At 31.8% G+C, this 13039-nt stretch overlaps 2 protein-coding genes, 1 long non-coding RNA gene and 2 other non-coding genes across 7 annotated transcripts in view; 2 read left to right on the top strand and 3 right to left on the bottom strand.

Annotated features, from left to right (window-relative positions):
• Positions 1-65: 65 nt before the first annotated feature.
• Positions 66-5629, bottom strand: babo (TGF-beta receptor type-1 babo). Of its 2 annotated transcripts, none has more exons than XM_015935265.3 (7): positions 5199-5629; positions 4957-5111; positions 3207-3440; positions 2880-3110; positions 2274-2747; positions 2051-2181; positions 66-1914 (listed from the first exon to the last, which is right to left on the bottom strand). In XM_015935265.3, the coding sequence occupies exons 1-7, from the start codon at positions 5333-5335 to the stop codon at positions 1783-1785; spliced, it is 1494 nt and encodes a 497-aa protein (XP_015790751.1). In that variant the 5' UTR covers positions 5336-5629; the 3' UTR covers positions 66-1782. The 2 variants fall into 2 exon arrangements, with proteins under 2 accessions (XP_015790751.1, XP_015790750.1); XM_015935264.3 differs by lacking the exon at positions 4957-5111 and adding an exon at positions 4399-4574.
• A 117-nt stretch (positions 5630-5746) lies between these two features.
• LOC107367501 (uncharacterized) overlaps positions 5747-13039 on the top strand; it is a 28726-nt gene continuing 21433 nt past the window's right edge. The window contains exon 1 of the mRNA XM_015935203.3: positions 5747-6681. Coding sequence (XP_015790689.2) covers positions 6330-6681 — 352 coding nt within the window. The 5' untranslated portion in view covers positions 5747-6329. The remainder of the gene's footprint in view (positions 6682-13039) is intronic.
• On the top strand, positions 7901-7973 carry TRNAV-AAC (transfer RNA valine (anticodon AAC)). Its single transcript has one exon. It is a non-coding gene; the product is annotated as a tRNA-Val (tRNA).
• Positions 8030-8102, bottom strand: TRNAV-AAC (transfer RNA valine (anticodon AAC)). Its single transcript has one exon. It is a non-coding gene; the product is annotated as a tRNA-Val (tRNA).
• On the bottom strand, positions 9763-12973 carry LOC107367502 (uncharacterized). Of its 2 annotated transcripts, XR_016198574.1 has the most exons (6): positions 12834-12973; positions 11813-11898; positions 11290-11743; positions 10656-11072; positions 10397-10557; positions 9763-10294 (listed from the first exon to the last, which is right to left on the bottom strand). It is a non-coding gene; the product is annotated as an uncharacterized LOC107367502 (long non-coding RNA). The 2 variants fall into 2 exon arrangements; XR_016198573.1 differs by lacking the exon at positions 12834-12973 and having other exon boundaries at positions 11813-11953.

Raw genomic sequence — 13039 nt, 5'->3', positions numbered from 1 at the left:
TTGATTCTTACATTGTGTGATCGAAATTTCTGCGACTCTCAGAGATATTGCATGTAGGCGATCAGTAAAATAATAACACGTCTTTTTAATCAAATTTACTGTTTATTATTACAAAACAAGTGAATTAGGATCAAATAGTCAAAAGGATTGAGAAAAAGAGAAACAAATTTAATAATAATAAACATTTTTTTTGTCTTTTTTCATGATTGAGATAGAAACTGCAGACAAATTGCGATTTAAAATAGCAAATCAGATGAGCTTCCCTTCGTGTCATCATTGATTTGATTTAACAACGTAAAGATGAAATTAGAAAGACAAAAATAGAGATAGATTTGAAAATGTTTTGTACATTTTCGTGTCTTTTTGTTTTAGTAAATAACTTGATTGAGACTTTTAAAGCCAAGCAGTTCGCTGGGAAAATAATCAAAAGATGATTTTCTTTCATTTTTTCTCTTCCAAACAATCTGGTATTCGTTGAGCAAAGGTTATCCCAGCAAAAACAAGTCAAAAGCTTAGCCGCTAAAGAATACTTAATCTGCAAAACAAAAATAATCATTGAATTATACAAATGGTAGAAGCAATAATAAATTGTAAAGATGTTGATCAAAATAAGAAAATTGTTTGGTGTCTTCTACGTTTCTGTCTAATCTTCCAATTATGAACCAAATAGTCGGAGAAATTGCGATCTAACTCTTCCTTGAGAAACCGAACCAAAATCGAATGGTTTCTCTGCAGTGTATTTTCGCCAAGATGGGTATTGCTCAAATGTCTTTTCTTCATAAATGCCTCAAAAATTTCCAAAATTTCTTTGTCTTATCAAACATATCTTTGATTGGTTTTAACGATCCCAAAAAATGATCGGTTCTTGCTTTAAGCTTTGTCTACACGTAAATGTCCAGGCGTTAGATGTTGATGATATCCTGTGATTAGATGAAACCCATGACGATGAGAGGTGACAATTATTTATACAGATGAGAATAATGTTGAGAAAAGATGATGATGAAAGTGACGAAGTAATCCAAAAATATTTACATAGGAGCGCAAAGAGAAAGAAATGATCCAGCAAGGAATTGATGTGATTCTAGGTGGGGAGTAAATTTGACCAACAGGCTAAGTTACCAGTAATTAATTGTTCGCAGTGAGATTGGTGGATGATGAGAAACAGTAGCAATGAAATCAAAGATTTACATCAACATGATTGGTTTAAGGTTTTCCTGGAGTCAGAAAAAAAGAGTTGTGAGAGTTTTGAGGTAAAACAGCAGTATAACCCGTCCTTGTAAAGCAGAAGTCACAATCATAGGGAGGAAAGTTAATAATAAAATTGATTAACAAAAATTTTTCATGTTCTTCTTGCCATTCAATTGGATTTTTTGTATGGAATTCATCAAGTGTATATTTGTTGATTATTAACTCTCGATTCACCATCCATAACATTTGTCTCTCTTTGTGATGATCAATTGTCATCAAATGCATTCCTTTCCTTTTCTCTTTTCTCCTTTTGTTTTTTTTTCGTGTTTCCATCTCTCCATGAGTTGTGAACACAAGGTAAAAAGTAAATATTTATAAATATATAGCAATATTTATGCGAAATTTTACATTTTCGGATTCAGGGAGTCCACGTTAAGTTGATTTATGTCCAGAGTTGATTGAAAACCGAAGAGAAATGAAATGGGCGCACAAATTCTGATCAATGATGATAACTACACCTTGAACTGTACATTTTATATAAGTTCGTGCACCTTTTCCTTCTCTAAAATTAATTTTGTGGTGATTTTGGTCACTTCACACGTTCATTCTGAGATCCTCTTGAGCATCAATAGCAGCAATACTTTTCTTTACTCTTAAAGCTGTTAATCTAGCTGCAGCATTGGCATACCAACACTCTTTCATTAGACGAGACATCACACGCAGAGTCTGTAATTAAGAATAGATTATTAGAGAAGAAAAAACAATTAACATTGAAATATTTCTATCTAAAGAGCTTTGATTATCAGTGAATCTTATTCAATGAAACATGGAAACATGAAAAAATTGTCTCAAGTTAACTAACCTCATTATATTGCCATCTTATCGGAATTGCTGGCCTAGCCTTATCAATGCAAACCACTTTTCGCATTTCTTCAATAGATGGATCAGAAGGCACCATATCATAATAGGGTAATTGATAATCTTCGTAAACACCTGGAAATAAAATACAAAGAGATTAGTTTTAAATGGTATTGTAAAGTGTCTAAGAAAAAAATAATAAATTTTGGTTGAAATCATTTTCTTACCATCAATATTACATCTCCGCGAGATTTCCCAAAAGACAAGTCCAAGTGCGTAAATGTCGGCTCTTTTATACGCATCAAATTGATTTGGATTCATTGTTTCATCGAGAACTTCGGGAGCTAAATAGCGTTTAGTACCAACTCGAGGATTTGGTGGAATATCGACCGAATCATTGTCCGAATCATATCTTACAGCTAACCCAAGATCGGCAATAGCACAAGTTCCGTTTGATTTAACAAGGATGTTTTTACTTTTGAGATCTCGATGGGCAATTGCCGGTTTTCCTTGCTCAGTTTTTCGCAAAGTGTGCTGAGTTCCTTGTATTTCCATGTGTAAATGAGAAAGGCCATTGGCAATAGAATAGGCCATACGAGCGACACCGGCAGCATCGACGGTATTTTTATACAAATAGTCGTACAAAGACCCATTTTCATGATAATCAGTAACAAGCCAAAGCTGTGTCCAAGTACCATTGTCTGATTGAATGAAAAGAAACAACAAAATTATTAGTAATTATGAACAATTTATTAATTTGTATTTTGAAGAAATCTAATGATTCTGAGTTGTTATTATTAAAGACTCAAAATAATAAAACGCAATATTGTTACCTTTGTTGTCAGCTGCAATAAAACCAAGAATGTTATCATGTCGTAACATAATTGTTTGATAAATTTCAACTTCACGAAACCATGATCGTTCATCTCGAGATGAAAATATTTTAACTGCCACTGATTCACCTCGCCATTGTCCTTTCCACACTTCACCATACCGACCTTTACCGATACTCTCGACAAGTTGAATTTGGCGGGCAATAGTACGCTGGACCAGCAATGGAAGGCCTGATAATTTATTTTCAGACAGAAATGAAGTAAGTTGAAGTTTTTATTCCCTTCATGAGATTGTTACAGCTAAATATAAATGTGTAAATCAATTACCTGATCCTGACCCTGAACTGGTATTTTCAATGAGATCTTTGATTGAGCTGCCTTGTGATTGAATGAGAGGTTCACCCGAAGTTAAGCTGCCATCAGGATCAGAACGATATCGCCATGTTTTCTGATCCCGGGTACGTTTACGGACAAAATATACACTCACAAGAGTTAACACAAAGATACAAGGTATCGCAATCATTAGGACGATTTTGAAAACATCCAGTGAAAGCTGAGAATCTGAATAAACATTGAAGAACAACAGAGAAAGAGAAAAAAGCGAACAAATAAAGAACAAGAAGGAAGATAATTTTGAGTTTTTTCTGGTTTTTTCTTGAAAGTCGAATATTATAATTTAACTTTTCTTCTTGAATATAATAAGAACAAGAAGAAAAGTATCTTTTGTAAATGAAATAGTTAAAGAGTTGATCCAACCGAGGCAATAAAAGGAAATATGGAAAAGAAGGAAATATTGGACTAAAAAGGATTGGAACTGATAGTTGAAAAAATGGAGGAATCAAAATGCACATTTCAAAGGATTGTTAGTATGGCTGTTTCATGCAAAATGTTATACATTGGTGGTCGGAATGTTGAATGTTTCAAGAGAAGGAAAAAACGAAAGTAAGATTAGAAAAGAGAAAGAGAAAGAGAAGGAAGAAAGAGTGGAAAGAGAAGAAAGTGGGAAAAAAGAGGTAAAAAGAAGCAAAAAAAGGTTAAGAAAAAGTGTTTTCAAACTCGTTAATCAATAATCAACAATAGTTGAAATAAATTGGTTCACTTTGAATAGTGCTGGCTGACCTAAGGTTTAGAGTCATAAGTAAATCATGTGTTCACTGAATTAAAAGATTAATGCCATAATTATCTTGCATAGACAGTGACTATAAATCATTGAATGAGCCTTGTTTTTGTTTTCATGATAAAAGAATGAGAATAAAAGCTAGATTGAAATTATATTGAAAGGGGCTGATGAGAAAAGTGATGAAAAATGAGAAAGATTGATGAGTTGATGTGAATTAAAGGGGGTCGTTGTCAAGGCTTGTCTATCTGTGTTTATGTGAATGTGTGAGTCTCAAAAAATTGTTAAGGAAAGATGAGAAAAGAGTCAAACAAAGATGCGTTTTTATAAATATATTTTTGTTCCAAGTATAAATTTGCAATTAATATCATCAGTTTCAGTGTGTGCTATGAGAGAACCCACCTTGTAATGTTGAAGGCAGAGCTGGGTTATGCTGTAGAGTAGGCTGTAGATTACGATTACAATATTCTATATTTTTGCAGCATTCTATTTGACGAGGATACTCAGGTTGTGTACCAACTACTTTCTCACACCAAAAAGGTTTATCTGGTGGAAATAGCTTATTGTAGGCCACGCAACTATGATCAACAATCGAAAGAGTGTTGATAGAAAAGGGTTGAGAGAGAGAGAGAGAGTGAAAGAATAGAAGGAAGAAGAAGAAAATAAAAGGACGAAAGAGGGGGACAGATATGGAGAGAGAAGAGGACGAAAAAAGCGATACGGAGAGACGGATTGATGGAGTGATATTGTTTTTGAAGGATAAATAGATAAGTGATTGTGAATATACATGAATGTATATGTGAATAAATATGCACATATATATATAGTGTAATTTTGTACAGTATTTTTGTTTTGTTGTGTATATTGGACAGGTTGGAACATGAAGATAATACAAGTAAGGGAGAGAAAGAAAGAAAAGAAAAGATTCTTATTAATTAACTGTGTGTTAAAATTTCTTACCTCGCAAAAATGCTGCTGCGAGAGTTGGTCTAGATTCACGATTACAGAAATCACGTTCACGGCAGCATTTAATGGCAAAGCGAACCTTAGTTAGCTCCGAGTGTAGACATTTCATTGGATTTTCAGGAGGCACCAACTTATTTGAAGGTATACAGCTAGACATAGAATTTTGTTTGCCATCATAACATTTTTCTTTTTTTTCATGGTTCTTCAAATAAACAAATATAGCAAACACTACTTACCCAAATTCATAGCTTATTGAACCATCTTTACTCATTTGGGCCGATGTATAACACATACCATCCGTTATACATGATTCATCGGTTCCACAGGTCGGTAAATTTTTACACAAACACTTAATATCAGTTAAATTTGACATTTTGATTAAATGAGAATGATGACAAAAAGGGTGATGATGGTTTGGTAATGTTGTTGTTGCTGCTGTTACTGTTGTTGTTGTTGTTGTTTTGCTGTGATTATTTTAAAGATGGAGATGAAGAAAAAAACCAAGAGAAAGCTTTTAGTTTCTCTATTTTTACCCTTTCTTAGGGTTCACTGTTATATAATACACCCAGAATCAGTTGAATAAAAAATTAAAATAATTAATTCACATTATTAATTAACCAAAAACCTGATAAAGGTTAGCAAGAATAACAATAATAAAAAGAGGCAAATCGACTAATGCTGCTCAATGATGAAGATGAACAAAATGAAGACTAAAAGTTTATTCATTGACTGATAGATGGCATTACATTATCAAAACCCAAAAGCTTTAATAAAAGAGCGAAAATTTTCCCTTCAAAATCGCTTCAACTAGTTTTAGTTACGTTTTTTTATAAATGATGAAAAAAAGGACCAAACTTGTTTGAACAGTTGAATTGGGAGTTTGAACAGTCGAAAGGAGCGTAAGATCGTTAGTCAGTTCATTTGGGATTTACTCTCGAAACGAATGATTTCATTTTATAGTTGATCAACAGTTGACTCGGCTTAAAAAAAAGCTTACCAACAGTTCAATCTTCAAACATCAACACCATGCAACGATGTGATTACTTTTGTTCCCGATTCAATTAATTGTTAATTTAATTCAGTGATCAGTAAATGGAAATGACATCGTTAACCCAATCATCATCATTGCCTAAATCAACCTGCAAGTGTAACCATTTCAAGTCTAGTAATACCATTGTAAATAGTACCGGTAAAAGATGATGTGTATACAGTTATAAACCCAAAAAAAAATCTAAGCAACCAACGGAATTAACTGAAACTGTTTTACATTTTAACAATTGATCAATTGTGCTATAAATTGTGGTCAACAAATCTTCTCTTAAACATTTCAATCAATTGGTATTGTCAACCAATTTAACATTGAAATAATGTTTAAACTAATTGTTTCTCAATCGTGCCTTTTATCAATCTTAACGTTAGTTGTTGTCTCATCTTTAAACAGTGATCCAAGTGATTCCTCTCCATTCAAATCATCACCCTCATCATCTTCTTCATCATCCTCGACATCAGCTTCACCTTCATCACCATCAACATCATCCAATGGATCCTTATTATTCACCTGTCCAGAGCAATTCGGCTATTACGTCGATAATTCCGATTGCACCAAGTATTTTGTTTGTGTTTTTGGTGAAGCTCTTCACGAAGTCTGTACCGGTGGACTTTACTTTTCATCTGAACTTCAAACCTGTGATTGGCCTCGTAATGTACATTGCGGACGAGGTAAGAATCACCTTCTAATGATATTAACAATTTAAAAACCAGATTTACATAAAAAAGTAAAAAGTGAGAAAAGGCAAAATGGTGAACCAAAAATTTGCAACTTGAGGTTAAATTTTGTTCCAGTTTTTGTCTTCAGCAGAGTTGCTTTATCATTAGCATTACAATGATTGCTTGGGAAAAAATTTAATCCGTGTTAATCAATCAATCGAGTGCAACCTGCCCCTAAAGCAATGGGACTTTTAATTTTTGCTGGTTTACATTGATTTGCTCGTGTGAACAATTTAGTTTGAACATTTTATTCTAATTTTGTTTGCTCGCAATTTAGATTCGAACACTTGAATTTTGATTGAAACTTTTGAAGAAACAAAATTTCCTAGCAAAACTCCACCCGAATGACCTTCTCTTGAAACACTCAATTATCTGGCAAATATTTTCATATTACCTGTTTCATTATCATCCACATCATCATCATTCATACGGATAATAACCAGGGTCTCAGGTCTTAATACAGATAAATAATTGGGATAAAATAAACGGCCAAATGTATTATATCTGTAGCTTCATGTTACCTGTTCTTGAAAGTAAAATATGCATTTATCTTCTTACCTCCTTTCTCTTTCTTCTCATTCGCTTTTATTACTTTTACTTTCATCTTTTATACATCTAATCATCTTTCTTCTTCTTCTCTTCATTTTCATTTAATTTGTATCTGTCAAAGCTCAATAAACTAGTTTAGTCCTTGGAATAGTCACCATCAAAATGATAGCATTTAAAGTGATGAACAAACATTTCACCTTCTCTTCCTCTTCACCATCATCAAGCTAACCTGATCAATGATCTTTACAAAGATTAACAAATCAAAATCCCCAAAACTAATTGTATACCAATGTCCACATCTATATTAATTAAACAGAGGCTTTCAAAAGAAGGTTAAATTGACCGGTTTTTACATACAAAAAGCTACCGATACAGATTGAGATAGCAATCAGACTTCATGAAAATAAAATAAAAGTACATTTGGACAGAGAGAGAGAAAAAAAAAGTTCAGAGACTGAACATGAAAAAGCTGATAAAAACAAGTTACATTGAAATAAATACAAGATTAGGTAATAAATAAACCATAAAGTGCATTCGGATATAAATTATCGCCAAACAACTTGAATCTGGTTTAAGATGTAAATTGCGTTTAAAAAGCTCATTAGTGCTGATCAACTCAAGTGTCCTCGTAGTGTAGTGGTTATCACATCTGCTTAACACGCAGAAGGTCCCAGGTTCGAGACCTGGCGAGGACATTCGATTACCTTTTTACCTTTCGTTATAAAAAAAATCAAAAAATTTGAAGCAAAAATGTCCTCGCCAGGTCTCGAACCTGGGACCTTCTGCGTGTTAAGCAGATGTGATAACCACTACACTACGAGGACTCACATAAATAAGATGGACCTTAAGTTATAATACAAAATTAGCGCTTCATCAAACGCTCTTTTCATTTTCATTGCTCATTCTGTCCCTTTGGATCTGTCCATCTTGATTAGGATTTTTCATTTTTTATCCTCAACTAAATGTTAATTTACTCCTGATTGCTGCCATTCTTCATCTTCTATTTTTTAGTTAATTTAATCACTTGAGTGATCTGTTTTTTGGTTTGTTGTCTTTTAACAATCAACAATTATTTTGGACATTTTTGCTTTTATTTTTCACCTTTTTTCCCTAATTTCATGGTTTGTACAATTGTTTCAATCTTTGACCTTTAACTCTAGATAACATTATAATGACTGCAAGTTGATTAGCTTATTTCTGGTTAGTTTGGCTCATTTAGTTTGTTAATTTGTGTTTTTTTGTTTCTGACAGATTAAACTTGATTTTGTTTTGCATTTTTCCTAGTAATTGTTTTAAAGCCTTTATATCTTTAATCGTTATTAATTAAACAATAAGGTAATAAAGTTGACTTTTAACAATCAGTTTTTTTTCATCATTAGCTTTAAAAGGGTTAAACGCGGCTGCACAATTTAAATCAATGTCAACCTTTTTACCAACTGATTTTGGTCATTATGTTTGCTTTAATTGTTTGAGATACCAAAAAGTGTTGTACAATTAAATAATCCACTTTCTCTATTTGATTGTTAGATTATAATTCATTTTAAGTGTGAGAGAATCGAAATTTTTACACTTTTTTTGCTTTCATTTATCAAGCCAATTGTTACATTTTACACTTTCAATTGCTTCTAATATTATCATTATTATTATTGGACTTATTATTGTCATCATCGATTCCATTAATAATAGTCTTCACTATTAGTTTAACAACAATCGGTTTCCCACGGAATGTTAACAAAAAAGTAGATCACACAATTAGTTAAATAAACTTGAACACCTAAAAATTGATCACAATGTTTAATTGTTACAAGTCGACCGCTGTTAACATTCAAGACCTTGATGTGTATCGTTTAAGTCAACAATAATAGACTAATAATTGATAATGATAACAATTGACTAAATACAAAAAAAGATCATCAAATTTTAAGAAATTCAAAATGGGCTCTTTTTTGTTTCCCGCAAATGCTTTGTTGTCAATGTTGAAGATCAATGGTGAAATGGTTAATCTTGAACAATTCAACTTAATGTCTTTTTTAATTGTCTGGGATTTGTCATTTTCATAATTTACTAACTGTGAAGAGTAACGGTCACATCAAAAGTGCCACCAACAAAAGGTTGTCAGGGGATGGTGACAATAAAGCGTTTAGATTGAGCCGTTTAGTGCTAAATGAAAGTAATTTTCTTGTGATGTGATAAAAATTAGGATTCGGGACTTGGTTCAGCTCATCTTCTTCTTTTCCGTATTAACCTTCAGGGTAGACCAATTATAATTTGGTGAAAATTGAAACTCATTTTCATTTATTTTTCTACCTTGAATCGTCTCTTTCTTCATGATCATCTTTCTGCCTTGTTATCAACGTTAAATTGAATATTTAAAGAAGGCCAACTAAATCATTATCATCTCCATCACCATCAGTTTCATTGCTTCAAGATTAAAGTGTATTAATCAAATACAGAAAGTTTCAAAAATCTTTTAAGCAAAGCAAATTAAAAATAAATCTGACCCCATAGTTTATCAATTTATTTTGTATTGATATTTGGCAAGTTTTTTTTTAAAACAAAAGCAAAGGCAAAACTTCAATTGATGATGATTAGTAAATTGTAGGTATTAAAAATATATCTATATATATTATTATAATATTATTAATGACTACATAATCATTTTTAATTCATCAAACTTGTTTCACTTTAAAATGCTTTGTACGTTCACTTTTTGCCTTTGCTCAACTGCAGTTGTTTTTTAATTTAGATCAGCTTTTGCATTATGTTGATGATGATGGCCAATTTCAGTTCAGTTATTAATGAAAAATGATGGTTTCGTTGAAAATGTTTGTGGTGATGACAGGAAGTATTATCAGCAACCTCATTATTAACATTGAATGGCTATTAATTATTGTCGTTTCAACTGCAAGAGTTGCAATTATGAGTTTAAACGATGTTAATAACAGTTTTGCCCTTTTGCTTTGTTTTCACATTTTTCCTAATTGCTGAGTTATTAGACAATCCAAATGTGAAATAACTGCAAAATCAGAATGAGTTTTGTTAAAATGTTGATTATGGTGTCATCACTTGGACAATTTGAAATTCAATTAGTACGTAACTTGTACAATCGTATTATTACCATTTTGCTTCTTCATCAGCACGTTTCACCAGGTGATAATGATTATCAAGTTGATTATGATGATTATGTTGTTGTTGTTGTTGTTTATACACTTTTAAATATGATGATGATGATGAAATTCACACAAATTTAATCATAATCCAGACTTGTTTCAATGTTTCCTAATGTGGACAAAATCGATTAAACAAAAGTGACAATGATTAGTATAAGGAAAGTTAATTACATTATTCTCGTGAGAAATGAAAGTTATGATATTAACCTTGTATTAATCCTAATAATCTAAATCATGATCATTATGGTGAACATCTTTCAAGATTTTTAGATCATCATTATCATCTAATTTCATGTTTGTCATAGTTTTTGATGAATGTTGCTGTTGTTATTTGTATTGTAATAGTTAAACGGTTGTTGAACAGGAGATGAAGGTAAAGAAGTGAAAAAAACACAACCAATTGCCTTATGAGAATCAGAACATGATTGTTGAGTCAATTGTTTTGATGATCTTTATAATAATCATAATTCCTCTTCACCCTTTTAACCTTTTTTATGTGTTCCATCATATAACGTTATACAAAAATTTGATATACTTTCATCTTTACTATTTAATCTTGCTCTTATGCATTGATCCATATCCATCCATCATCAGGTCTTAAGGTCATTTTCATGGGAATCACAGCTAATAAGAGAAAGGATAAAATGAAACAAGTAGAAATAGATTAGATTAATTGTTTTGATTGTTGGATAGAGAGTATTATGATGCTGAGATGATGAGCATGGTGATTAAAAGGGAAACTTGCCCCTTCCTGGTCAAGTGAGATCAAGTTAAGGTAAAGATACTAATGATAAAAAAGAAAATGGAAAGGAAAAAAAAGTAAAATTATTTAAGTCTTGACCTTAATCTTGAGATTTGATTCTCGATGTTATTAGTTGTGTGTGTGGCCGACATCGTGATTTACTTCACCTTATTTGATTTATTATCATCACCAGCAACAGAGAGACGATATTATAGTAGTGTTGTAACCATTTACAATGTACAATATAAAAAAAACCAGATCAAATTAATGAATATACATAAATTTGATTGTGATCAGTTAGTTCCAATGGCTTGATTGTAATGCTTAATAGACTTGGTTAGGTACATGGTGAAAGAATGGCCTTTTGTTATTCGCTCGCCAGATCAGAAGCTGTTGGTATTGTTAATGGTTAAAGATGATATCGATTAAAAAGATGAACAGGGTTTAAGGTTTTTGGTTGCCAGGATTGTGGTTGTTAGATTACTGCAATCCAAATCACCAGGATGTTTAATGTTCAACCAATCATCATCCGAAACAAAATCACGATGTTAACCTGATATATTATCAAACATTAATATGTATTATCAAAAGCATTTATAAATAACGTTATTATTATACTTACAATGTAATCTGTTTCTGTTATTTCATCTTCTTTACAAGCTACTTTTTTTCATCTTCATCCTCATCTTATCCTTTCTTTTTCGCCACCTTTTTTATCACGAATATAAATATATATATTTATATTCTGCATAATACCTTAATATCTTATACTTAAGTCAAATCAACCGATTATGAATTTGTAATCAAAATGATTGAAACAAAAATTGTTTACAAAAAAAATCCAGTTTCACTTGTTTCTCCTCTTATTACCTAACTACCTCAATCTATTAAATTGTATTCAGTTTATTCAAATTGCAAAGTTGTTGTTGTTGCTGCTGCTGCTGTATTGAAGCAAGCAAAAAACAAAAGTGATTGAATATGAATAAAATACAAAATTTATTGATTGACAATTGATTAATATATTAGTTGTTTCCACTAATCAAAAGTGAAGACAAATTAATAAAATTCAATTTTCAAACATTTCTCCAACAAACAGGTTTACCCAAAGAGTATAACAAGAGGTAGCATGCAATGTTAATTATCTTTTTGAGATAAGGATAGGGAAAAGGTCTCGGACGCGATGGCGCCACTAACAACCCTTTTAATTTTTCTTTAATTTTTTTCAACTTTTTCTCATCAAAAAATTTGTTTACATTTATTTTTTTGTCATTTTTTCGTCTCTTTCATCATCTCTTTCTCGCTGCTAGCTCCCTCTTTTCCGTCACCTTTTAACTTCTTATCTCTCTTATCTATAGCTCTCATTGACGTGCTCTCTCTTGCTATTACTCTTTGGGTTTACCAAGCCAAATACGAAGAGAGTGAAACCCAAAAGATTGACGAATAAAGATAATGGCAGAATGGCAAAGATGATATAATGATGAAGATGAAGAGGAGATGAAGTAGGGTGACTTAAATAAAGACGAAGGCTAAACGATGATTCAAATGATGATATTGATGATAGGTCAATAGGCTACTGAAACAGGTAGAGAAGCAAGAAAAAAAAGCCAAAAGGAAGAACTCAAAATTGAAGACACAATAATTACATTTCACCATTAGATATCAAGGTGATATCTTTGTACTCAAATAATAGACAACTAGAAGGATCAAATAATTACACTTAAACATTAAACTAACTCAAAAAAAACAAGTAAATCAATTAATTGCTTGAGGCACAAGAAAAAAGAAACATAATCAACCATTGAAAGTGAATGTTACAGTTGATCGTCTGTCTTCCTCTGTCTCGTCATAA

Source organism: Tetranychus urticae, chromosome 2 (assembly GCF_039701765.1).
Source record: "Tetranychus urticae isolate SD_2017Ah chromosome 2, NJAU_TeUrti_SD_1.0, whole genome shotgun sequence".
NCBI classification, from domain to species: domain Eukaryota; kingdom Metazoa; phylum Arthropoda; class Arachnida; order Trombidiformes; family Tetranychidae; genus Tetranychus; species Tetranychus urticae.
This window is presented reverse-complemented; position numbering and strand designations above follow the sequence as displayed.